Source organism: Aegilops tauschii, chromosome 2, assembly GCF_002575655.3.
Source record: "Aegilops tauschii subsp. strangulata cultivar AL8/78 chromosome 2, Aet v6.0, whole genome shotgun sequence".
Taxonomy (NCBI): domain Eukaryota; kingdom Viridiplantae; phylum Streptophyta; class Magnoliopsida; order Poales; family Poaceae; genus Aegilops; species Aegilops tauschii.
Window position 1 is genome coordinate 633,251,516 of NC_053036.3, and position 27,848 is coordinate 633,279,363.

General features: G+C 46.3%; 1 protein-coding gene and 1 long non-coding RNA gene across 2 annotated transcripts; both read right to left on the reverse strand.

The window, feature by feature from the left end:
• Positions 1-7,428: 7,428 nt before the first annotated feature.
• Positions 7,429-8,890, reverse strand: LOC109733903 (uncharacterized). The gene is made up of 2 exons (XM_020326155.1): positions 8,822-8,890; positions 7,429-7,986 (listed from the first exon to the last, which is right to left on the reverse strand). Exons 1-2 carry the CDS (start codon positions 8,888-8,890, stop codon positions 7,429-7,431), a joined length of 627 nt encoding a protein of 208 aa, XP_020181744.1.
• Positions 8,891-25,435: 16,545 nt separating this feature from the next.
• Positions 25,436-27,544, reverse strand: LOC141042129 (uncharacterized). The gene is made up of 2 exons (XR_012203951.1): positions 27,255-27,544; positions 25,436-27,160 (listed from the first exon to the last, which is right to left on the reverse strand). It is a non-coding gene; the product is annotated as an uncharacterized lncRNA (long non-coding RNA).
• Positions 27,545-27,848: the final 304 nt, after the last annotated feature.

Below are 27,848 nucleotides of genomic sequence, written 5' to 3' on the forward strand. Positions count from 1 at the left end.
GCTGTCTGGCGTCATGGTGACGTCGATGGCAGAAGTGGCCTTCACAAGGTAGAAGACTCAATATAATCTGAAGACGGACCGGTGGAAGATGGCGGCGACGACACAAGAGTGCGTCTGACCGGATTGTGCCCCAGACCTGGTATGTGGCTCGGCTGGGGCTTCCGGCTTTTGATGTTAGGTTTAGGTGAGTGGTTTGGGTATGTGGCCCAGCTAGCATCCCTTCATCATATGGATAAGAGTAGCGGCATATGTTGCCAAGATGGTGCATTCAGGTATACTGTTTGTAATACTTTGTAAGGTCCTCGAGAATAATTAATAAAGTGACCGTATGCATCTCCCAGATGCAGAGGCCGGGGGTCATCCTCCTTTTCTAAAAGAAAATGTATGCAATTGGTTTGGTACGTTATTGTTGCTCTCTGCCTTGAGTGATCGGGATTGGCCCATGCTTGATGACTATGGAGGACCCATCATCCATTCATGCAAGCGCCGGGGAAAATCATTCGAAATTTGAGCTACATATAAAATCAATACAAATTTGAGCTACAAAGATGGTCTGCAAAATTGAAGCCACTCCTTAGCTTACTTATCTTACTCAAAGTATGTGTTGGACCGTCTAACTCAGAGTGTGCTTTAAGCTTACTAGGGAAGCCATTGCAGCATTAACCTTGTCTGTTGCATGCTCGCTTATTTAATACTACCTTCGATCGGAAATAAGTGAGGTCGTTTTAGTTCAAATATGAACTAAAACATTGTCACTTCTTTTCGAACGGAGGGAGTATTGAATAATCCTCTGAGGTAGCCTTGCAGGAGGTGGTGCTCACCTGGAGCTCCAAGTGGATACGAAATGCCTCCTAATTGCACTGGACTTGCTTAACTGCCTGATTAGATTACGTTCTTTTTAGTACTTAAAAAATACCAGTTGTTCAGTAAAGCCCATTTAGTTGACCTCTCATCAGATTTTCTAAACCAATTCTTAACCAGCTTATTGGTAGGTAGTTCCAACTAAACAATCATCGGATGGAGAGCAACTAAGTATAGAAGCATGATCAGCTTATCTTAGTTTATACGCTTGTTGATGCATCACGTAGTATTTGTTTTACGAGAAGCAAGGAATAAAGTTGTGCTTAAACCATAGGGAGCATCGGCGACCAGATTAAGCTTTAAGTTGGTGGTTAGCAGTTGGCGTCTCAGTTTTTTAATTAATTAATCCTTGTTTAAGCTTTAGAGTGTGCTAGACACACATGTTGCCGATAATAGTGAGTCAATTGCAAGAAACCACCACATTTGTGGCTAGGTTTGCAGAAAACTACCAAGTCGTTAATCTGTTGCAAAAAACACCGTAAAATCTCTTAACCCGTTGCAAAAAGCACTGAACAGCCGTTTAGCCTCGTTTGATCTCTTTTCCGACAGGTGGGCCCCGAAAACGCTGACGTGGCGTGACGGACAGGCAAACGGCGCCGTTAGGAAGAAAACGGTCAAGACGCCGCGTCGGTCGGTCTTTGTCAGACAGTCCCCCCGCGCCCCTATCCCCTCTCTCACCCCGCTCCCCTCTCCTCTCTCGCCCCTGCTCGCCGCCGGTGATGGCCACCTCGCGTGGCGGTGATGATGGCGGTGGCGGTGGTGCTGGCGATGCATCTGGTGGCAGTGGTGCTCCTGCAGATCCAACAGAGGTTTGCGGCAGTTCAAACCCATCTCAGGCTCCGCCTCTTCCACAGCCGCCGTCGCCGTCTTACTGTGTTGAGTACGCGGCGGCGAGGGCATTCGCCAAGGCCGTGAAGGAAGATCCAGAGGGGAGCCATCACTACGCATCCTCCTTCGGTGGTGTCTCGTAAGTTTTCTCTTTCCGTACCCCGATTTGGTTTCTAGGGTTAGGGTTCTAAGTGTTTGTGATTCTAGTGTTATAGGATTATTGTTGTAGGCTGTTTATGTGGCCAGGCATGTAAGTGAAGTGTTTATGTAGTTCTAGGGTTCTAAGTGTATGTAGTAGGCACCTAAATTGAATATTTAACTTTTAACTGAATATTGAAATGAAACTGTAATTTTAACTTAAAAACTATTTTAACTGAAACTTTAGTTAAGTCTTTAAGTGCAACATTAACTGAACTGTTTCTACTAACTGAATATATAACTGAATATTTAACTTTTAACTGAATTTTTAACTGAAACTGTATTTTTAACTGAATCTTTAACTTTTAACTGAATTGTTTACTTGAACTCAATTGCTTTACTTGAACTGTAGATTGAATGATGAAGTGTGGGAAGTCAGATTCCATTTCCATGACAGAGATAATCTTGAAAGAAGCCTAAATGTGGATGATATCACATTTTACAATCTGATTGCACTAATAGAGCTTGAAGGATATGGGATGACAGACTTTATGTATTATGTCAGAGATCCAGGTGTTGGGGTTTCAGGTATGGAAGAACTGACAGATGATGATAAGGTGGAGGAAATGTTGGATGACCTAGTTATCAAAGGTCAGAAGGTGGTGAACATAACAGTCATCAGAAGTGATGCTCCAAGACCTAGTGATTTGAACATTGGACCAGTTTGTGAGGAGCAGGTTCCATTATCTGAAATAGGTGTGCCAGTGGTGTATGAGATAGATACAGCAGGAGTACTGTTTCCTAGCCCAACAAAGCCACAACCAGTGCCAGTGCAGGTCATTAACACACAGGAGAGTTCATTTTTGAAGCAGAAGTGTGCACCAGTACCAGAATTTGCAATGGAGAGGCATGAGTATTTCATGGAGCAAGACCAAGATCAAGAGCAAATTGAGCAACTGATGGAGCAGAAGAGGAATGAAGAGATTGAGAAGTTCAGGAAAAAGGGGAAAGAAAAAGAGAAATACAAGGCAGCTAAAAGAAAACTTCCAGAGCTAATGGCTGAAGATTTCACTGATAGTGACAGTGACACAGATTTACTAGCAGATGAGGATATAATTGCTAGGCTTGAGGCAATGAAGAAGCATAGAGATGATCCACTTCATCATATTGAAGGGGACACTGATGTGGATGAGCCATATGAAGCAGATGAGGAGGAGGAGGAGGAGAAGGCACCAGAGGAGGAGGAGGAGGAAGGGAGCAGCATAGGAGGAAGTAGCAGAGGAAGTAAAAGAAAGGGGCCAACTATAAGATCTCATGCTAGTTTGGATGAGATTATTGAGGAAGATTGGTTTCCTTCATCTGATGAGGAGAGCAACCCTGGTGACCTAAGTCAGGAGGACAATGATGGGGCTCAACTACCATGTGTGAAGCTTCCAGCTGATAGGAAGAGCAGGGCTAAAAAGAGGAAGCCTAGAGTTTGGTATGATGAGCAAAGGGAGAACCCAGAAGAGCAATTTATGAAGAAGCTTTGTTTCCTAGATGTGACCCAGTTCAGGAGGGCACTTCTTAATTTTCACATCTCACAAAATAGGAACCATGCCTTCCACAGGAACTGTCCAGACAGGATTATAGCTGTCTGCAAATTTGAGAATTGTCCATTTTTCATTGCAGCTTCTCAGATAGCACATGAGAAGACATTCTGTATAAAGAAACTGAACTTGCACCACAGCTGCCCAGTAGTAGGAGAGAGCACAAAAGTTACTGCTAAGTGGTTGGCACATGAATGTGAGCAACAGTTGAGGACAGACCCCAACACACCTGTCTAGACTATAATTTCAAACTTGAAGCAAAAGCATGGAATAGAGGTATCTATACATATGGCCTATAGGGCAAGAAAGCTAGCTAAAAATGTAGTCCTAGGAGATCAGAAGGCACAATATCATAGGATAAGGGATTACCTAGAAGCTGTGCTAGAAACCAATCCAGGAAGTAGATGCATTGTCACAACAAAGCATCTGAAACTACATCCAAGCAAAAACCCAAGATTCCATGGCTTGTTCATCTGCCTCAATGCTTGCAAAGAGGGTTTCCTTAATGGTTGCAGACCATTCATAGGTATGTGCACACCTACTAATTAACTAGTGACTCTACATTTATATGTGCACACCCACTAATTTGTTGGTAATCTACTTGTGATCTTGTATGATAGGTGTTGATGGTTGCTTCATAAAGTTGACAACAGGGCAGCAAATCTTGGCTGCCACTGGAAGAGATGGAAACAATAACATATTTCCCATTGCTTTTGCAATAGTGGACAAGGAAAACACAGCAAGCTGGTCTTGGTTTCTTACTCAATTAAAATATGCCATTGGTGGTGAGTCAGGCAAGTTTGGCTACTACACTATTATATCTGACAGGCAAAAGGTACTACTATCTCTACTCTAATCATTGCTTGCAATGCTTATTAATTGTCTTTGTTTATTAGTTTCATACATGGCATTGTTGTAGTATTCTCAAACTGTAGTTCATTCAAACAGGGCCTTCTTACAGCCATAAACAATGTATTCCCCAATTGCAAACAAAGATTCTGCCTTAGACATATTTATCAGAACTTTCAAACTGCTGGTTTTAGAGGGGAAGAGTTGAAGAAATACATGTATCAGGCAAGTTATTCCTATACTGAGCATGGTTATGTAACATCAATGGAAGGCATGAAAAAGGAGTGTGAGCCAGCTTGGAAATGGCTATCTAGGATACCAAAACATACATGGGCTAGGCATGCCATGTACAACAATTGCAAACTGACTTGGTAGTGAACAATATAAGTGAAGTTTTTAACAAGATGATACTTGATGTCAGAGCCAAACCCATTAGAACTATGGTAGATGGGATCAGGACAAAGCTGTTAGTGAAGTTCAATGCAAATAGGACAAAGACTGAGACTGCTAAGTGGCAGATATGCCCAACATATGCTGAGAAGCTAGAGGAAGCAAAACATCATTCTAGGTTTTGTCAGTCTATCAAAGCTGGACCAGATCTCTTCCAGGTGACAAGTGGAGAAAGCACATATGCAGTTAACTTGTTGCTACATACATGTGGTTGTAGGAAGTGGGACATGTGTGGAGTACCTTGCAATCATGGTGTTTCTGCAATCAACAAGGCAAAACTACAGCCAGAAGATTTTGTTCATGATTTCTTCAAGAAACCAATGTATAAGGCAGCTTATAGTCCAATAGTTTTCCCTGTGCCTGGGCCTGATTTGTGGCCAAAGACTAGAACCCCTGACATTGAACCACCAGTGTTCAAAGAAAAGCCAGGAAACAAAGAGACAAAGAGGAGAAAGAGCAAGTTTGAAAAGCCAGCTCCAAAGGATACATCTAGGATGGCAACTATCACTTGTAGCAATTGCAATAGGACTGGGCATAGATACACTAGTTGCAAGCAGGCTCTTAAACCATCCCTAGCTATGAGAATGAACCAGCACCAGGTAACTATTGTTGTAGGTTTTTGCAAAATTTCACATACCAGTTTCTAACATTTATATGCTGTAATTTCAGGATGATACACCCAGAACTGTATCTGCTCCTGCTCCCATGCCACCAAGGAGAAGTGCTCCTGCTCCTGCTCAAACTGCAGCTCCAGCTCCACCAGCTCCAAGGGCTCCAAGGGTATCAAGGAGAGCTCCTTCTGCTCCTGCTTCAGCTCCAAGTGCACCAAGGAGAAGTGCTCCTGCTGCTGCTCAAACTGCAACTCCAGCTCCACCAGCTCCAAGGGCTCCAAGGGTATCAAGGAGAGCTCCTTCTGCTCCTACTTCAGCTCCAAGTGCACCAAGGAGAGCTCCTTCTGCTCCTGCTGCAGCTGCTGCTCCTCCTGCTACAAGGGCAACAAAGAAAGCTAAAACTACAAGGACTGCAACTTCTACTGCTGGTGCTGGTCCAAGTTCTTCTACTTCTGGTGCTGGTCCAAGTTCCTCTACTGCTGCTGGGCCAAGAGGAAGAAACAAGTTCATCCCCCCAAGAGTTGCAGGTAGTGGAAGAGTGAGGAAGCCATCCTTTAAGATGTCTGAGTGGTTCAACTGTTCTCAAGGGAGCAGGTGAAGTTGTGTTAATTTGTGGTGAGCTGATGATGTTCAAAACATCTGCATTTTGGTTGTGATGACACCTTTCATGTAAGGTACCTAGTGGACTTGTTGGGCTGTGATGAAAACTTGTGTTGCTTCTGGTTAGCTGTTGATGTTCTAAACATCTTTATTCTGGCTGTCATGAGTACTTTCATGTAAGGTACCTAGTGGACTTGTTGGGCTGTGATGAAAACTTGGTGTTGCTTCTGGTTAGCTGTTCATGTTCAAAACATCTTTATTTTGGTTGAGTACTTTCTGGTTAGTTGTGGCTCCTAATTTTCTTATTGTTTGCTAGTAAGTGTGATGAATGTGGCTACTACTGTGATCCAAGATAACCTAATTTGATCATCTATGGTGCCTCGGCGTCGACGGCATCCAAGATAACCTAATTTGATCATCTAGGGTGCCTCGGCGTCGACGGCATCCAAGATAACCTAATTTGATCATCTAGGGTGCCTCGGCGTCGACGGCATCCAAGATTACCTAATTTGATCATCTAGGGTGCCTCGGCGTCGACGGCATCCAAGATTACCTAATTTGATCATCTAGGGTGCCTCGGCGTCGACGACATCCAAGATAAACTAATTTGATCATCTAGGGTGCCTCGGCGTCGACGGCATCCAAGATTACCTAATTTGATCATCTAGGGTGCCTCGGCGTCGACGGCATCCAAGATAACCTAATTTGATCATCTAGGGTGCCTCGGCGTTGACGGCATCCAAGATAACCTAATTTGATCATCTAGGGTGCCTCGGCGTCGACGGCATCCAAGATAACCTAATTTGATCATCTAGGGTGCCTCGGCGTTGACGGCATCCAAGATTACCTAATTTGATCATCTAGGGTGCCTCGGCGTCGACGACATCCAAGATAAACTAATTTGATCATCTAGGGTGCCTCGGCGTCGACGGCATCCAAGATTACCTAATTTGATGATCTAGGGTGCCTCGGCATCGACAGCGTCCAAGATAACCTAATTTGATCATTTAGGGTGCCTCGGCGTTGACGACATCCAAGATAACCTAATTTGATCATCTAGGGTGCCTCGACGTCGACGATATCCAACATATCCTCATTCCATCATTTAGGGTGCCGTAGTTAACATTAATGACATAGTTAACATCATACTTAACAACTCTAGTCACTAACATAGTTAACATCATACTTAACAACTCTAGTCACTAACATAGTTAACATCATACTTAACAACTCTAGTCACTAACATAGTTAACATCATGACACCATAGTTAACATCATACTTAACAACTCTAGTCAACAACATAGTTAACATCATGACACCATAGTTAACATCATACTTAACAACATAGTTAACATCATGACACCATAGTTCAAAGCTTACAAGACATAGTTCAAGGCTACACCCTACTTCAAATACTGCAAACTGCCACTAGTTCACACATTACAAGCCATAGTTCAATGCTTGAAACTTAAGATAATGACCCACATGGTCAGATTACAAATCACTCTTCATCACAAATATCCTTGATGTCCTTCAGCTTTCTCTTGTTCTTGTCACTAGCTTTGACAAGATCAGCAATGTGAAACTCCAAATTCCTCCTCTCAGTGCTCAACTTTTCCTTCTCCTTCAAATGAGCAAACTTCAGATTCCTAATCACATTACCTTGGGCAACCCGAATGCTCTTCAACTGGTCAACCTTTCGCTTCAGTTCTTTGTTCTCAGCATCCATTGCACCCAGCTGTTCCTTCAAAGCTGAAATATTGTTGTCCAAAGGAGGAGTGATCTCCTCACGTTCACCTTGTTGGACTTCATTTTCCTTGGGAATATTGTCCTGAGTATCAAGTAGGTTGTTCACATCCTCAACAAGCTTCTCATAAGTCTCCTGTAGCTTGTTCTTCTGTGATGTGAGATTGTGGACAAGTGATGAATGTTCCAGACATGCCATCCTATTAGCACGCTGGAAATCCTCATACAAAAGCCATAGTTTGTGAAGAGCATTCTGCAGATGCTCTGGCCACTCCTCATCTACCCACTGAACAACACCACAACGGCTTGCTTCCTGCAAAACAACAAGTACAAATGCATTTACTTCCTTTTTCACTTCACTTCTATTCAGTCCAATTCAAAACAACTATATTATACCTTAATTTTAAAAATCACAATACAATTCAGTTCAATTCATTTATATCTATGAACAATGCACTATGATACTTTTTAACAGCACAATTTACTATAGTTGTTTTATATCTATGATACTTTTTAACAACAAAATGCACAGTTCACTATGATACTTTTTAACAGCACAATGCACTATGATAATTTTTAACAGCACAATGCACAGTTCACTATGGATACCTTAATTTTATATCTATGTACTTAATTTTTAACAGCACAATTTAATTCATTTACTTCATTTATATCACTGTGGTGTTGTTCATTTATATGTATGAACAATTCATTTACTTCACTCAGTCACTAGGTATGGTACATGACAGTACCTTTAACTAAACTACTAGGTGAACAGTGAACATGAACAATGAACAGTGAACATGAACAATGAACAGTGCATATGAACAATTTATAGTTTCTTCACAAAATGAGCAAACTACAGATTTTTGCTAGCACTCACATCAACTCCGCAGGCAATGAACCTCCTCCCAGTGCTAATCCCTTCCAAGCAAACATGCCTCTTCGCCGGCTGGCCATGCTCACACATCACCATCACCTCATCGTCAACACCAGAGTAGTTCGGGTCCTCGATTGTAGCCGGGAAATACATCAACAAAAGAAACGCACAAAATCCATCTCACGGGTTCAAATCGAGCAGGAAAAACAAAATCCCCAAACCGAAACCCTAGCTCAAAGAACCCTAGCTACGAGTACACATCACTGACCTTGATAGGGGAGCCGCCTGAAGAGTACTCGTAGCCCGATTCCTCGCTGTCGTCGCTCCACGAAACCATGGCGGACGGCGGCGAGCTGGCTTCTCACCGACGGCGACCAGAGCCAGAGAGAGGAGAGGGGCGAGAGAGAGAGAGGGCGCGGGGGATCTGTCTGGCGAGCACCGACAGGACCGACCGGCGCGGCGTCTTGAGCGTTTTCCTCCTAACGGCGCCGTTTGCCTGTCCGTCACGCCACGTCAGCATTTTCGGGGCCCACCTGTCGGAAAAGAGATCAAACGAGGCTAAACGGCTGTTCAGTGCTTTTTGCAACGGGTTAAGAGATTTTACGGTGTTTTTTGCAACAGATTAACGACTTGGTAGCTTCCTGCAAACCTAGCCACAAATGTGGTGGTTTCTTGCAATTGACTCGATAATAGGGTTTCAGTCTTTTAAACACATAAACGCACCGTCACCCAAAAAAGAAACACATAAATGCACCGCCTTTCCCCACTTTTGAAATGGAGCAAGTATTTACATAAGCAATTATTCCCTCCGTTCCTAAATATTTGTCTTTTTAGAGATTTCAAATGGACTACCATATACGGATATATAGACATATTTTAGAGTGTAGATTCACTAATTTCGCTTCGTATGTAGTAACTTGTTGAAATCTCTAGAAAGACAAATATTTAGGACCGGAGGGAGTACTTGTTTCTTGTCATTACCATTCTAGCTATCATCGGTTAGTATTTTACCTCACTACCATATGATTGTATTTTACCTCACTACCATATGATTGTATTTTACCTCACTACCATATGATTTTAGTTTGATCATGCGAATGCGTGTTAGTTTTACATCTCTATTGGATTAGGACAAAGTAAGGGGCAAGTAGGCCACACCAACATTATATCTAGGATAATCCTATAAAATATGGTCTTATACTAATATGATTGCGATTTGCATAACGAATAAAAAATGTAGTTCAACCTAGATGCAAATTACTAGTACGAAGGAATTTACGGGTGGAACAACCGGCGCACACTTTCTGATTTGTTGTCCATCGTCCTTTCCACTCGAGTGACCGGACCATCTCCCTTGCTAAAGGGAAAATATGCCATGATTGTTTTCCCAAATGGTTTATTAAAGGCCCCATTGTTCTTAGAAGCCAGATAAATTATCTTTTTTAATAAAGTGTTTTTAAAATAAATATTAGCTTATGCATTAATGGTACTTCCTATACCGGCGGCCATAAATACCACTTGCGCGTTGTTTCACTTTAGATTTTATTTTCCAGCCGAGTATGATTGATAAATTGTTGTTGTTCATCAATTTGATTAGGCCGATCACCTCCCTGTGTCTCTCCTCCCCAGGAAAGGCGGCTAGGGTTTCTGCCTGTCATCGACGGCGTCGGCGATCTGCCACGTCTCCTGTGGCCTGAGGGCCATGGGTGCGTGATGAATTCTGGCCCTTACCGGCGGGAGGGCTCCGTTTTTAGGTGTTTCTTTAAGCTTTGTTAGTGTTTGTGTCCTGCTTAGAAAAACGAGACGACGGCGGCTTCTTGAAGACGGAATAAGATTCTCCCTGCCTATTTTCTCGTCTCGGTGGTGGGTCTAGTATCGTTGAAGGGTGTGTGGAGGTGTGTCTCCGGCGGATCTCGCGGGACTCGGTCGGTGATTGTCTTTGGTGGATCCACTCGAATCCGGTCTTTGTTCATGTGTCTTCAGTTGCTGTTCAGGTGCATTGGTTCTATGGGGCCTTAGCACGACGACTTTCCGACTGTCTACTACAATAAGTTTGTCCGGCTCCGGTAAGGGAGGGGTGAGGGAGTCCTGGACTAAGGGGTCCTCGGGCGTCCGGCCTATTAGCCGTGGGCCGGACTGATGGGCTGTGAAGATATGAAGACCGAAGACTCTCAACGTGTCCGGATGGGACTCTCCTTTGCGTGGAAGGCAAGCTTGGCGATCAAACATGAAGATTCCTTTCTCTGTAACCGACTTTGTGTAACCCTAGATCCCTCCGGTGTCTATATAAACCGGAGGGTTAGGTCTATAGGACCGAAGACTCATGACCATAGTCATACAAGCTAGACTTCTAGGGTTTAGCCATTACGATCTCGTGGTAGATCTCGTGGTAGATCAACTCTTGCTGTAGGTATTATTGTTTCTATGTTTGTGTAAACTGAGGGGCGATGGCGAGAGAGGGAGAGGCGGAAACAAGGACGACTGAGGCGACCGGACTATCGCCGCCGTCGCCCCGATCCTCACCGAGTGGCTGCGCTGGGGGGCACACCAGATCCGTTCGCGATCTCCTAATACCCTTGTGGCGGCGCCGTCGGGATGAAAGGAGGGGTCTACGGGATCGGGAGGTGACCGTCGTGATTCGCAGCGTGAGATCGGGCGGGAGGAGAGGCGGTGGTCGCAATGGCGGGCTATGTTCTCCGTCGGGATGGATCCGGGCGTTTGGATCGAAGGGCGGCTTCGATTCACCCCGCATTCAAGATGGATGGTTCTTCTCGATCTGGAGAACGACGTCCTCGCCGGCGAGTATCTTTCGGACGGAGACATGATTGAGGTAGGTCTTCAATTCAAACTTGATGCATATGACGTAGTTGTTGGCGAGTGTGTGCAGATAGAGTTACGACCGAAGGCATCAGAGATGATTTATCTGACGGAGCCGATCCATGCACGACCGGGAGGACGTTTTTGGGCGCTTCTGGAGAGCGACGACGAAGATCAAGTGGAGTGTCATGCCCCCACCAGCCATGGCCTCGCCAGGTGCCGGTCCATTGTCGGAGCCCATGATTACGATAGTTCGACGTCGTTCAAAATTTCAAAACTCCAAGCCGGCCATGAAGCCGTGGATCGGACCGATCCCTAAGGTAATGAGAGAACCTGTAACCTTGGCACAATTCTTGCCGGAAAATTGGACTATGGTCACGCGAAAGAAGAAGAAAGGAAAGACTAGCCGGCCACCGCCGGTGGCGAGATCGGCGAGCGCTGTTCGAGCGGCCAGACGGGCTCGTTTGAATACATTATTGGGTCGTGGACCCGGTTTGGATGCAGCGCCGAATGTAACGATGGTCGTGGGTCTTCCAGGTTCGGGCGAGGCCCAGCCGGAGGCCCAAGCCTCGTTTCATCCCAAACATGCGGACGTGCATGTTGCATCGCTGCCAGTCGAGCAAACGATCGAGACTAGGGTTTCAGTTCCAGGTTTTTGTTCGCTGGGTACTGGGCGGGCGAGGAAGGTCTCCTGCGTCGACGCCATGACTGGACGAGGGCCGTTGCCCATCAAGCGAGGGCCGCCTCCCGCCGTTGGTGCCTCGGCTGCTGGCGGGACCGGGCGTGGCGCTCCGCCGGCCAGTGCTGCCGCGGCGGGCGGGGCCGGGCGTGGCGCTCCACCAGTCCTTGCCGCCGGTGGTGCTGGCAGTGGTGCCCCGTCGGCTGGTGGGATCGGCGCTGTCGGGCGGCGCGGCTTGCCTCCTCAAAGGCCTATGGCAGCGCGGGTGCAGCCCAGAGTTGCCGCCGGCCGGGGCGTTCCTCCGTGCAGTAGGGGGCCGATGCATCTAGCTCTATGGCGTTGACACAGGTGCCTAGGCCAAACACGCGCCAGCCGGATGAATTGGCGCAGCCACCGGCAGTCAAGGCGCCGGCCCTAGGAAGGGGTCGCGGTGCGCAAGGGCGTGGCGGATACAATGGATACAGCCGGGATGGCCAGAACTTCAACCGATACGGGCAGTGGGAAGATGATGGATATGATGCATATGGTGAGGGACTGCACCGCGGATCTTCGTCCAGTGGCGGCCGTGGATATAACCGGTACAATGATGAGGATACTGGACATTTTCAAGGTCCGCCCGGTAACTTTGTTGAAGGTGTCGCCGGTCCCCGGGATCGCTACCGAGGTGGATATCGTCGTGGGGGGAGAGGGAGACGCCCACCACCACCTCGACATCTTCCACCGCCACCACCGCCTGCTGCGGATATGGCCTCGGCGGAGGAGCTCGAGCACGCAGCGGATGGGATGGGAGACCCAGCCACGTTACCCGCGGCGGCAGTTGACGCGGTTCGGGCTCTGGCAGCAGTGCAGGTTCCGGTCGCTTCTGGAGGTGCTAAATCTGGGGATGGCATGTCTGACAAAGGGTCGGAGAAAGCGGAGGGCGGAAAACTCTCTAAGTGGGCAATTAAGAAGAAAAAGTTACCTTGCTATAGATGTGGTGAACCGGGTCATTTTGTGGCAGAGTGTACAAACGAGCTTTGTGACTATTGCCTCCGATCTCAGCATGCGACAACGGATTGCCCACTACTTTCCGGTCCTAAACCTGGCATTAACATTTTTGGTGTCTGTTGTAAGGAGTTGATGTTCTTTGAGGCACCGAAGGTGGATCCTCTACCGCAGATGGTTGAGAGTTCCTTCCCTGCAGTTGTCCGGGTTACTAACGGACAGTTGACAGAGGCTCAGATTGTGAGACAACTGCATGACTTAGTGCCAGGTAACTATCAGTGGCATCTGGAACAGCTAGAGGGTCAGACTTATAAGGTGGACTTTCCCACTAAAGAGGATCAGATGCATTTTCTCAAGTGGGGTTTGTGCAGAGTCCCAAGCACCAACATTGTTATTGCTTTTGATGAGTGGAAGCAGGAGGAACCTGAGGGTACACCTTTGGAGAAGGTGTGGGTACGTTTCCTTGGTGCAGCACCAAAGTTGATAAAGCATTTTCTAATTGCGTGGAGCTTGGGTGCTATGATTGGTAAGACAGAAAGGGTTCACATGCCCTTCACTCGTGCACAAGGGGCTGCGAGGTTGCTGGTCAGTGTTGTGAGTGTTGAGTTCATACCATATGTGGTTAGATGGACTCATGCTGGAGTCACTTATGTTTTAGAGCTTGAGATCGAGGATACTCCGATTTCCCAAGATGGGGATGAGCCACAGGACATGGACACGACTGAGGGGGGTGGCGCGTCCGGGAATCAGGATAAGGGGTCCGATGATTCACTGCCGGAGTCGGACAAGGGGCCTACTGCGAAATCTGATAAGGTAGACACATCTACCAAAGAGACACCCCCGTCCACTACTCCGATGAACACGCTTCGCTTTGGTTCGTTTGCACCGAGGTCGGCTCCTAGTCGGTTATGGAGCACCAGGGTCGAGGCAGACGACCCGGCGGAACTTGAGTTGCCACCAGTGTTGAGTATGGCCTGCGAGGCGTTGTCTGTGGAGTCCACACCCGATGGGACGGTTGTTTCTGCTGGGTTGACCGAGTGTGGGGGGACCCGCGGGCAGGAGGCCCCGGTGCCTGTCTTGACTTCTTTGGGAGGGACGCCTGGACAGGCGGTCTATGGCGTTCCTCACACACACGCTTCACCGGTCGAGCTAGGGGTGACGTGCGGGAAGGAGTCCCGTGCTGTAACCCCTCCACAGGACGCCACCATCCTGAGTGGCGAGCTAGGGGTGAGATGCGGGAAGGAGTCCCGTGTCGCAATCCCTCCATAGGAGTGCACTCTGTAGGTTGGCCAGGGGACGAGCTGTTCAGCAAGGGGGAACGGGACTAGTGAGCAGGCGTCTCCATGGTCCTCTTCCCCCTTGATCTCGGTGGCCGAGGCCCGCTCGACTACGCCCTACCCACCTTCACCGACATAGGGGACGGGCGTGGGAGTCGGGACCGTACCCCTCGAGAGAGGACGACGGAGGAGCTTATCACTTTTGGCGGGATAGCGGATCCGGTGTCGGCTGGCAGGCGTGTCAGCAACCGGATCCAGGGACAGCCAGATGCGGACGACCTGCAGCTAGTGCGTGCCAAGAGGGCCACCATGCTTCGTCATGCCGAGGCTACTACAGGTGCGTCTTTCGATAAAAGTTGTTCAATTTTACATTTCTCTGAGACTGAAAGTGTTGATAAGGCAAACGACTTAGGAATTTCTTTGGGATCAAATGAAATCGAGGTCGTCAAATCCGTTAATGAACTTTTAGACTTGGAAGCGGACAGAGCTTCTGAGATCATTCGTAACCTTGCATCTATCAAACCTATGAATGACAATGACATGAACAACTTACGAATTACTGATCTCGCAAATTTATGTAATAATCTGTTGCCTACTGTGGAGGCTGAGGATGAGGAGGATCTGAAGACCACAGATACGGTAGAGCCTCTCTTGATGGAGGGTGCAGTCTCTGTCGTAGACAATCCTATTTTCCCGCGGGGTGTTGAGGAGAAGCCCAAACGGCCCTGGAAGCGGAAAATTTATCCTACCTCGGCAGTACACCGAAGTGCTAGAGTTAAGCTTAAGAAAAAAATTCCATGATGACTTATGAAAGGACTCTTTTGAAATAGCAGAGGTCTAGCTGACTTGGCTAAACAAAGATTGTTAGCAGAGACAACGTTAGAACATCACTTAGATTTTATTGCACTCTTGGAAACTGGAAGAGATAATTTCACATCACAGTTTCTTCAAACACTCTCCAGTGGTATCGATTTTGACTGGCACATTTTACCCCCTAGAGGAAGATCCGGTGTGAGACTTTAGAGGTGCTTACTGTGGTTCTGGGAGACTTTTCGGTTAAATTCAGGGTAAGATCAAAGCTGGATGGGTTCCGTTGGTCGCTAGTTGCTGTATATGGAGCAGCACAACCTGAGTTTAAACCTAACTTTCTGGCCGATCTGGTGCGGATTTGTTATGAAAATCTGCCAATATTAGTCGGGGGGATTTTAATATTATCCGAAGAAAAGAAGAAAAGAATAATGACAATTTTGATGGCCATTGGTCTATGATGTTTAACATGATTATCGAGAGTCTCAATTTGAGAGAAACAGAGCTCACCGGTAGACAATTTACATGGGCCAACTCCTTACCTATTCCGACTTATGAAAAGCTGGATAGGGTTCTTGCTAGTGTTGAGTGGGAGCAAAAGTATCCGTTGGTGTTGGTCCATGCGATGCAGAGAGCGATCTCGGATCATACACCACTCCTTTTAAACTCGAGTGAGGCTACCCATGTGGCAAATAAAAATATTTTCTCCTTCGAGCAAAGCTGGTTTGAGCGAGAAGGATTTATGGAGATGATTGCCCGCGAATGGGCTAAGCCGGTTACGGGAAGGACGCATGTCGAGAGATGGCAAAATAAAATTAGACATCTACGACAATTTCTGAGAGGTTGGGCCAGAAATGAGAGTGGGATTTACAAACAGGAAAAAGAGCGTCTTACTCAACTGATTGAGGCACTAGACTTAAAGGCTGAAGCCACTCTCCTTTCTGTTAATGAGCATCGAACCAAGTCCGAGGCTGAGCAAGGTCTACGTGCTCTCCTGAGAGAGGAGGAGCTTAAGTGGGCGTTGTGTGCGAAAACGCTAAAGGTTGTCCAAGGGGACGACGATACCAATTTTTCCATATGGTTGCAAATGGTAAACATAGGAAGAAGAAAATCATACAGCTTGAACAGGATGAGGGGACAATAGTGGGACATGAAAATCTGAAAGCGTATATCTCTAATTATTATAAAAAACTATTTGGACCCCCGGATATATCCACGGTGTCTCTTGATGAGTCTGTGATTGATGATATACCTCAATTACAGGCAGCAGAGAACGATGTTCTCTCTGCACCGTTTATTGAAAAAGAGGTTCATCAAGCCATAACCCAAATGAAGCCGAATAAAGCACTGGGACCAGATGGGTTTCCGGCTGAATTCTATAAGAAATGTTGGCATATTATTAAAGATGATCTTATGCCTATGTTTCACGATTTTTTCGACGGCCATTTGGAGTTGTTTCACCTCAACTTTGGTACGATAACGTTGCTACCTAAGAAAAATGAGGCTGTTCGGATCGAACAATTCCGGCCTATTTGTCTGCTAAATGTGAGTTTCAAGATTTTCACAAAGGTGGGAACCAATAGACTGACACAAATTGCTCACTCAGTGGTTCAACCAAGCCAGACAGCGTTTATGCCGGGACGACATATACTCGAAGGGGTGGTCGTCCTACATGAAACACTTCATGAGATTCACTCGAAGAAACTAGATGGGGTTATCTTCAAAGTGGATTTCGAGAAGGCCTATGATAAAGTAAAATGGCCTTTTCTTCAGCAGGCAATGCGCATGAAGGGTTTTAGTGAAACCTGGAGGAACCAAGTGGATACTCAAATCCAGAAGGGTAGTGTTGGAATTAAGGTGAACGATGATATCAGTCACTATTTTCAGACGCATAAGGGGTTGAGACAAGGGGATTCCATGTCACCTCTTCTGTTCAATATTGTGGCCGATATGTGGGCCGTCATTATTGGCAGGGCCAAGCAGCGTGGCCATGTAGAGGGTCTAGTTCCTCATCTAGTTGATGGAGGGGTGTCCATTCTACAATATGCTGATGACACTATTCTATTCATGAAGCATGACATGGCTAAAGCACGTAACATGAAACTTATCCTATGTCTATTTGAACAATTGTCTGGCTTAAAAATTATTTTTCATAAGAGCGAGGTGTTCTGTTTTGGAAAGGCCAAAGACGAAGAACACACTTACAGACAATTGTTCAGATGTGAATTAGGTGTTTTACCATTTAGTTACTTGGGAATCCCGATTCATCACCGTAAGTTATCCAACAAAGAATGGAAATGTATTGAAGAACGAATTGAAAAAAACTCAGCTGCTGGAAGGGCAAGCTGATGTCATATGGAGGTCGGCTAGTTTTGATCAACTCCGTACTGACTAGTATGCCGATGTTTCTACTTTCGTTTTTTGAAATTCCGAAAGGGGTCCGAAGGCGACTTGATTTCTTTAGATCCCGTTTCTTTTGGCAGTCTGATGAGGCCAAGAGGAAATACCGTCTCGCGCGATGGGATACCCTTTGCCGACCTAAAGACCAAGGGGGTCTCGGTATTGAGAACTTAGAAATTAAGAATAAATGCCTTATGAGCAAATGGTTGTACAGGTTAGAGACAGAGCCGGAGGGCATGTGGTCTCAAATCCTGCGCAATAAGTATTTGCACTCGAAAACACTAGCCCAGGTTACCATGAGACCGACTGACTCGCCGTTCTGGAAGGGACTTATGAGAACGAAGGACATGTTCTTTCGTAGGGTCAAATTCTTGGTAGGCAACGGTATGTCAACAAGACTTTGGGAGGATACGTGGTTAGGAGAGACGCCTCTGGCCGTACAATACCCAACCCTCTATAATATTGTGCAACGTAAGGAGGATTATTTAGGCATCGTCCTTCAAACTATTCCCTTGAACATCCAGTTCAGACGTGCATTAGTAGGTGAGAGATGGACCGCCTGGATGCACCTGGTTCGGAGATTGATAGATGTCCAACTCTCCGACCTACCGGACTCAACACAATGGAAGTTAAGTAAGAATGGGATATTTACGGTAAAATCCTTTTATACAGATTTGATTAATTCTGGCCCCCTCTCAAGGTCACTACACATATGGAAGGTTAAGGTTCCTTTGCGTATTAAAATTTTCATGTGGTTTGTCCACAAGCAAGTGATACTCATAAAGAACAACTTAATTAAGAGGCGATGGGTAGGCAATTCACGGTGTTGTTTCTGTGCGCATGATGAAACAATACAACATTTATTTCTTGAATGCCCACTTCCCAAGTTACTTTGGAGAACGATTCATATAGCTTTCAATATCAACCCTCCGGTAGATATTGCGTCTTTGTTTGGGACGTGGTTAGCTGGGGTTGAACAGACTACTGCAGCTCGTATTCGGATTGGAATATGTGCGCTATTATGGGCTATATGGAACTGCAGGAATGATATGATTTTTAACAGACAGCACAACTTAACTTTTTTGCAGGTTATCTTCAGAGCTACAGCTTGGATCCGTACGTGGTCCTTACTCACTCTTATGGACTCCAGGGAGCCTTTGGTTACTGGGTGCAACCAATGGGAGATGGTAGCTCGGGTTATCTTCAACCGGTTCGGATGGCGCTCGCATAACAGGATAGGAGTCTAGGGAGCTTATCCATCTTATTACCGTATCGATTGTTATTGTCCGCCTGTACTTTTTGTCGTTTCTTTACTTTGTTTCACTCCTTTTACAAGCTGTAAGACCTTTTTGATGTTACCTTCTGGATTATTAATAAGAGGGCCGCATTTATCATCATGATGCTGAGGCCGGGGGCACGCCTCCATTTCCAAAAAAAAAAATCAAGATCAATCAAGCAGGAAGTAGGGTATTACCTCCATAGAGAGGGCCCGAACCTGGGTAAACATTGTGTCCCCCGTCTCCTGTTACCATCGATCCTAAACGCACAGTTCGGGACCCCCTACCCGAGATCCGCCGGTTTTGACACCGACAAGGGGCGGTGACGGTGGCGGGCCTTCGGCTCGCTTCGGTGCTTGTAGTTGTCGCTAGGTGGTCTATGAATCTGTATGTAATTTTTATTATTTTTGGTGTTCGCTGTATTGCCATGATTGAAGATGAATAGATCGAGGGCTATACATCCCGAGTTTATGCTGCATTTGCCGTGAAGTAGTACGATTTGGACCGTGCACATGCCATAATGAAATGGATTACTACCTGCTCACCTAAATCGGTTTAGGGCTTCTCCGATTCAAAGGATTCACAAAGGAATTTTGGAGGATTCTAATCCTTAGGAATTTTTCCTATCTTGGTTATTTGATTCGTAGACCATAGAAATTTTTTCCATAGGATTCATTTGCACTAGATTTCATAAGAAACATCCCATCCACTCATACCACTTTGAAAGAATCCTGCGTTTTTTCTATGCACAATCAAACACTCGTACAATCCTGTAGAATTCAAGACGACATTTCACTCTAATTCCATGTTTTTCCTATTCCCGCGTTTTGGAAATCCTACGAATCAAAGAGTCCCTTAATTCTCTTGTTCTTGAGAACTTTGTGTCTTTGTTGATAAACTTGAGGGTATACCTGTCCTTTCGACGCATAAGGAACCACAAAAAGCACATCCACGCTGCATATGCCACTTTTTATCGATTTATAATTTCCCATCAGCCTGACTGCGATATTAGTTAATTTCGTTGCGTCCGTCTACGTATGGTGATGGAGGAGGTTATCGCCAAAGATATGCACCTGATCTCGTACTACCATTGTCCGTACGTGTGGACTGCGGCACTGTTCCGGGACAGCGACCGCCGGCCGGCGCCGCTGGTATTTGTGTCGACGCTCGACATGACAGGGAAGGAATGAGAGCTACCGATCAGCGACGACGGCGTCCAGCTCCATATGCCGGCGTCGCCGTCGGAGTGACCGGAGCATTATCATATCGCGTTTCATTCTGCAGTTGCACGCTGCGATAGCATGTGCCAGATTTATAACGCACAGGAAGACGGTCGAGAAGTAGAGGTAGCGTGCATGCCGTTGTCATGGTGGTTGGCGAGACGAGCGCGCGTGTCTTGCTCACTGCGTGTCTTCCTCGTCGGTATGGACAGATTGTTACCGTGGCGAGCCAAGTCTACTAGACTAGTACTGTGTACAGTGCGGTGAATCAGTCATTTGAACTTTGTGGAACGAGTTTGACGTGCACGGTCGACTGGTCCAAGATAGACGTACGTGTGTGCCCTTCTGGCCTTCGCTTCTCCGATACGAACCCAACCGAATCGATGCTTCCGATCGGACGGTGCCCAAAGCGGCAAAGTACGTCTGTCGCCTTTGCCGGAGATGATCAAGGCCTGCTCGGGGCTCCGCAGAGCATACACACGTCCGTCGGCCGCATCCACGCTCCAGACCCAGACGCAAAACGCGCGTCGCAACGAACTTATCCAACGATGGCTTTCTATGGTGAGAAGATGGGCGCCCGTCCAAACCCAAAGGCGGGGATGATGTGTGTTCTTGATCCGCACGTATGCCCACCGCTCGATCCGCCTGATGGATGCATGCATGCATGGCGACGACCGAGCGGCGCACGGTGTATCAGCAGAACACGGTGCAGCGGTGTCATGTAGAGCACGTAGCGTAGGAGGTGCCAGAGTAAATTGCAGGAAACCATCAGTTTGAAGGCTAGATTTACAGAAAATACTATCTTACATTTTCCATCTTCAGGAAACAACACGTCTTGTGTAATCTTTTTGCAAAAACCAACGAATCTTGCTCTGTTAAGTGAGATTATGATAGATGGGTCTCATTTTTCGCTGACATGGCATAACGTTTTACCAAGGACAGTGCTAGACGGGTAAAAAAGAAAAAACACTCGTAAGTTTTTCCCCTGTGCTGCCCAGGCCCTTGTCAGGCCCTTGCCCTGTCCTGCCATCACAGTCAGCCGCCACCAGAGTGTAGCAGCCCGCCGGAGCTCCAACCCTCGACCTCGCCTGCCCCTCTCTCTCCCTCCCCCCCCCCTCTCTCTCTCAACCCTCCTCCCAGCGCCGCCACCTCCCTCCTCCGGGCAAGGGTTGCCAGGGAGAAGACAAAGCCGGCGAATGCATGCCGGCCGCCGCCTTCCTCGACCTCGATGGCGCCGGTCACCACCATGCGCCAGACGCCGCCGTGCTCACCTCCCTGCCCTGCAGTGCTCCCGCCTCTGCCCGGCCGCGCCCGCCTCTGCTCGGCCGCGCGCCCGCCGCCGCTCTGCCAGCCGCATCGCTACCGCCCTGCTTCGCTCGCGCCTGCCGCTGCTCTGCCCGCCGCATCGCTGCCGCCCTGCTCCGCACGTGCCCGCCACCCTGCTCTACCCGTGCCCGCCACCCTGCTCTGCCCGCCGCCGCCGCACTCCGAGAAGGGAGATGGAGAGAGGAGGCTGCGCTCCGTGGCCACCGAGGACGGAGAAGGAGATAGGAAGATGCGGTGTCTCGAGCGAGGGAGCGGCTGCCCGGCCTCCTGTGTGTTGGCGCCGGGGGAGGATCTGGCGGGAGAGATGGGGATCGAAGGTGGAGAAGGGAGCGAAGGGAGTGGGCTAATTGCGTTTTTTCTTTTTGGTTCAGGGGTTTCTGTGTAAAAACTAAGGGCTAGTTTGTAAATTCAAAATAAAAGTGATCTGGCACGAACTGTTATGCCATGTAGGCAAATAAGGGCCCCAACTGTCATAAGCATGCTCGGTGGAGCCAAATCCGCCGATCGGTGTTATTTACAAAAAGATTACTGAAGACATGGTGTTTTCTGCAAAAAAAAAAAGTACTGTAGTGTTTTTCGCAAACCTAACCTTCAAACTGGTGGTTTTCTGTAATTTACTCGAGGTGCCACACACGCAATAGCTTTCGGTGGGGTGTTGTGGACGAACCAGGCGTACATGCATGTGTCCAAATTGTAACGGGGAGGTGATCCCGATCCGCACGCAGGCCACAGCTCCCGCGGCCAAGTGGTATTTGTTTGCTCGTTCTCATACAACCTCGTATTGAAATATAAGACGTTTTTTGACACTAGAATGCATGCCAAGGAGGGGCGCAACCAGTGGATTGCGGGTCAATTCCACCGAGAACAAAGCAGTGCAGGGAGGAGAAAGTCCAGTCTGTCCGGACTCCCTTGCTTCATATCCACTCCGCCCGCCCTGATTGATTGTTTAGTGAATTGCGGCAACTGAGTTTCATGCAGTACTCCATCTGTACGCTCTCGAGTAATAAAAACTCATTTCATCAATAATGACAGACTACTGGTGAGCTAGCAAGCCCGGTGGTTAATCAATCATACACACGATCGTTAGGTAGGTGAAAGACATGGATGGTGCTTTTGATTCCAGCTGCTCTGCTTTGATCCTCTAAACACTACTGACTGGCTCGTGGTCTCGTGCTCAGGTCAACGACGAATCTAGATCCCAGATACACATTGTTTTCGTCGGCGGAGGAGTTGACCTGTGAGCGGCGCGTCCACGGGCATCATCGACGTGAATCGGGGGGCGCTTGGTCGTGTCCGTGTAGAGCGCTAGCACGGTCCGCCACGAGCTCTCACAGCTTCAATGTATATTTTCATAAAAATTCAAATCAAAATTCAAAACATTGCTCGAGATATAAAAATGATAAATTTGACATCAATGTACTAACGGGCCAAAACTGAAGCCCAATTTTTGTTATGCACTATCCAGTGTCAAATTTGTTATTTTTGTATCTCGAGCAATGTTTGGATTTTTTTATTTAAATTTTTATGACAATATACATTGATGTTGTTTCAATGCACTAAAAAAAATACCGAATTTTTTCGAACATTTCTTAACGTGCAACGGGGGACCGGTGCACCGGCCCCGGTGTTACCACATGCCTCTCTTTCGTCATTAATTACTTGTCACATCATCTATTTTGCCTAATATGTTACTCCACTATGGGTAGTCTAATTAGTTTCCTAATCAATCATTGAACTTTTATGATGTAGCACTCCCCATGTTAATTAATCGTCGCGGTTCACTGAACTTGACTGAACACATCCACGAGCCTGCGACAATGGACCATTCTGCACCTAGTGCTTATTTTACCTGCATGACGAGTGCCATCCTTGATCCTTTTGTGCGTGGCAGCACCAGAGTATGGAAGCATGCACTACCTGCTCCCGGCCTCTCTTTTCCACGTACTCGGTAACGAAATTTTGAATCTTCCCACTACGGCCCGGTTAAATAAAGCTCCTGGACCATTATGCTTTTCATACTCTCTTCATGTCTTGTCTCTTTCGTTTGTTAACTGCCACTTGTTGCGATGTGATGTGTAGGCATGGACCCTTCGAAAAGGTACATCTTGTACAAGTGTAGGAGTATCAGTATATATATACACATAATTCTTTTCCTCTGGGTGGCCTCTTATAAACCAAAGGAGGCCTTAATTAGCATGCATGTTTCTTCCCCTCTGTACCGATCAGTACTTCAGTAGTGGCCGTGCTCGATCACACAGTCATATACTCCCTCCGTTCGAAATTACTTGTCACAAAAATGGATACAACTGAAATACATCTAGATACATTCATTTCTTGAACGAGTAATTCCGAACGAAGGTAGTATATCTGACATGCCGCGACCTGGCATATCCAATGCATAGATGCCACCTTTTTCTCTGAAACGGTCGATCGGTCCTCCCGGCAGAAAAATCGCAAGATCTCTGGAGTCTTTGCGACTTTGACTACTGAGGCAAAGACCCACGAAGAAATTTCGTTGCGCTGAGCCACCGGCCGTTTGGCAGCACCCACCTAGAGCTAGCCGGCCGTGCTTATCTATCATCACCGCGAGACTTTGCGAGGAAGGAAAAATCCACCGGAACGTAACGCTGATCGCTTTCGCCCGAGATCCCATGCCTTCGTCGGAGACGTACAGCTCCACTTTTGACCCTTCTTCCTATTTCTCTTTCTCTTTTCAGAGGCAGGAACGGGAGATTGGGTGATCCATCACTATGGTGTGTGAATTAGTGAGTGAATGACAACCACAGCGACGTTAGTGTAAAGAAGAAGAGAGGAAGAGGAAGATGGTGGAAAGAGGACGGTCGGGGCTGCACGATGGCACCGGCCATGAGGAAAGATAAGACCTTGATAGCCCCCACCAGCAATGTAATTTATGTATGCAATTGATTTGATAGTACGTTATTGCTGCTCTCTGCCGTGTGTGATGGGGGATCGGCTGGTCATTCATTCATTCATTCATTCATGTGACTATGCAAGCGCCATACAAAATTAATTCAAATTCGAGCTACAAAGATGGTCCGTGTTCAAAACTGAAGACGATCCTTATAAGTCAGCTCATCTAGTTGTAGTAGATATTAGCAAATTTCCATTAATTCAATTCGTAGGTAAGTCATGACGATAGTGTAAACAATATTAGTTCCATATTACTAGTTAATCATGTGAGCACTTAGAGTATCTACAGCCGGACATAGCAAATATGACCCATTAAACGCCCGCGGACACGCCCAGTCAGTGACCGAACGTGTCCGTTTTGAGCCCCTATTTGTCCGTCCGCGCAGCCACACTCCTTATTTTCTTCCTTATATGTCCCGTCACTTGCATGTGATTGATGGAGATGAAGAGATCGAGATAAAGAAAATAATGAATAAAGAAAGAGAAAAGGTGGTCCGGGTGGGGCGCCTCCAACGTGGCGGACTGACTGGGCGCGCCAGGGCGCGTCCACGAGCCCGCATATCCTCCCTACATTTGAGATGTACTAGATCATTGAAGGCGCGCATTGCTGTGCCCGTCTACTTTGGCACTATAATATTATTGATAGATGGAATTATATTAGAGGTATTTTACTCTAACCAAATTAGTATATGAATTATGATATAACATGTAACTTAATTAGTATTTTTCTTTTGTAGGAATATGTTAGTGAAGTCCAACCAGGGCAGTAACCCAGCAATTTTGCTTCTTATAAATTTAAACATTATTAGCCCACATACCATATATGTAGAAAGATATTATTATTATTATCATCATCAATCATTAAGGTAGTATAACTAAACAAAAAATAGGTGGTATTTTCCCCAGAAATCACATCTTGCAAAAAAAATTGTGCTCTATTAGTATGTCGACGCCCGAGCACCCGTACACTGCCATGCACGTCTATTTTTCTGGTAGCATTCTAGGAATTTATTTAAATATATACAATTAAACATATAGCAAATGTCAGCTGTAAGATAGATCACCAAAGCCTTATCATAAATGTGTTCTTATATGCTAGAAGTTTTAGCGAAAACACAGAGAACTGTGAAGGCGACACACGATCAGCCTCGAACGACCTCTCTAAGCACTAAAGAGCTTGAATTACTAAGAAAAGCCTTATCATGTCATGCACTGACATATATCAGCAGCTCTGAAAAACTTGCAGCAGCATAAAATAGAATGCAGTAGACAAAAACTTACTGTTGAAGCACAAGGAGACCAGTTCCTATCTAAAGTCATCACCTGCTCTAGCTAGTGTTGATAGACAGATGAAAGTATACAAACTACATGTATTTTTTTGCAAAATATACAACTATATATACAACTGCTAAGAATATTCAAAACTGTAAATCTTGGCGCTTCCACTTCTCAACATTATGTGTCCATATTGATTCCATAAATTCAAAGCATAGGGATAGTTGATAGGCACAAATCAGCAAAGTCCCTTCTGTATGAGTAAACAGTACAGAAAATAACGTCCTTTCCTAAAAGAAAAGGAATAAAATCTTAACACTTGGTAGGCACAAATCAGCAAAGTCGACATATATATGATCTACAATAATAAAAGAACCTTGGAATATATTGCTACAGTGTAGAAAATAGCTTCCTTCCATAAAAGAAAAATGAATAAAATCTTTGATAGGCACAAATCATCAAAGTCGACATATGCTATACATTATAAAAAAATATCTTCACATGTTAGTTTCTCTAAAGAAACTAACATACGTTGTATGTACATTAATAAAATAATATCTTCACATGTTATTTTGTTCAGCCATGTGATCAACTGAAGGAACCAAGTTTCTCCGTGAGTAATATTCATGTGAACCCAAAAGTAAGCATAATTAACAATCTCACAGCCATCCATGAGAAATTTGTGGCACATACAAAAAATTGGAGGAGGGGGGAGGGTGCTCACCGTGATCCTCCCAGCCACCGGACACCACCACTTTGTCAATCTTTCTCCCACCTGCCGCCTCTGTGAAGACGAGGCTCCCGCATCACGAATCCACACCAACCAGCGTCAAGGTGTGCGTGCGTGCTCATAATCATCTCGAGTTTCTGCAATATTTTGAAACATAGAACTAAATTTGCATAAGTTGACAAATATATTAGAGATTAAAAAATGTTGTAACAAATAGAATATAGTTTTGAGCCTCTTGTTTGATTTCATCTATACGCCACATGCAACATGGGTCCATATATGAAACACCAATTAGCTTGGACTAATGAGTAGCTAGAGCATGTGTGAAATCTGAAATGAATCAAGAGCCATCTGAAAATTTAACAGGCAAGCTTGATAAAAAAAAAATACTTACATGAATCAAGAGACATCTTCCAGAATGCCAAATAAGTCATCTACATGCCAGCAGGATTCAGAAAGCCATAGAGGAGACAGGCAGGGAGAAAACAGGCACATGAGTACACTATAGACTAATGCCGACGGGCAGAAAATCGAAGCCTTCTGGTTGACTTGACTGTGTACCACTGCTGCTTAGAAATTGGATGTATGCACAGATATAAATGGCAATAAAACCAGGAACCCAATTACTTGAACTGAAAATCAAATATCCACATTAGAATCCCCATATGCGAAACTGAATATGCACAGTATATACAAATAGTTACTTGACTAGCGTGTAAATTGGTACCGTGAAGTAGGAGCTCAACCATAGTACCTTGTATCAAAAAATCAAACACCTGAAATGAAAGGGGAAGGGAAACGTGAATGCTTACCGGTCACCGGCCAACGAACACAACGCGAACACAACGACTGCAAAAATTGATAGAACCGGAGGGATAATCCTACTGCTTGGTTGCTGTTAAATTCAGAATGGGCGTTAGTGGCATCGTCATGAAGTGAAATGGAATTAGGTGTGTAGGGCAGAGTTTCGCGACATACCTTAGCCTTGACCTTCTCCCTGCGGCCGGCTGTCAAATACTCAAATGCATCGTTAGCCAGGACACCGAACTGGAATCAGGACGCGGGAGTTCTTCACCACGCCGTTGTCCTCGCCTGCCCATTACCTTCAAGGACGTCTTCATGAAGGGGCGTCCGCCGCCACCACCTCAATAGGGTTGCGAGTGTAGTGCTGCCCCTTCGCATCTTCCTTGCGCATCGGCGGCATCTCGCTCAAGCTGGCAGCACACCAATGATTCACCCTTGGTCATAAGAGGTGAGGGATCGGGAGGGACAGGCCGGGTCTGCGAATGAGTGGAACCGACGGCTGCAAGAGCAGCAGCGGCCCAGATGGAAGAGGAGATCGGCGGCGGCGGCGTACATAGGGAACAGGAGACCCGCATCGTCGTGCCTCCTTCTCTCGTACTTTTCTCCGCACCGTGTCAATTCGCTCTGTGTTGGTCTATAAGGAGGTTGCTAGAGGCCCAGTAGGCCCAATTTACCTGTAAAGCCCAAAAAAGCGACCGGAGCAGCGGCCAGCGATGGTTAGCGATCGTTATTAGCGAAGAGTACCGGATTAGGAGCGATTCACAGCTC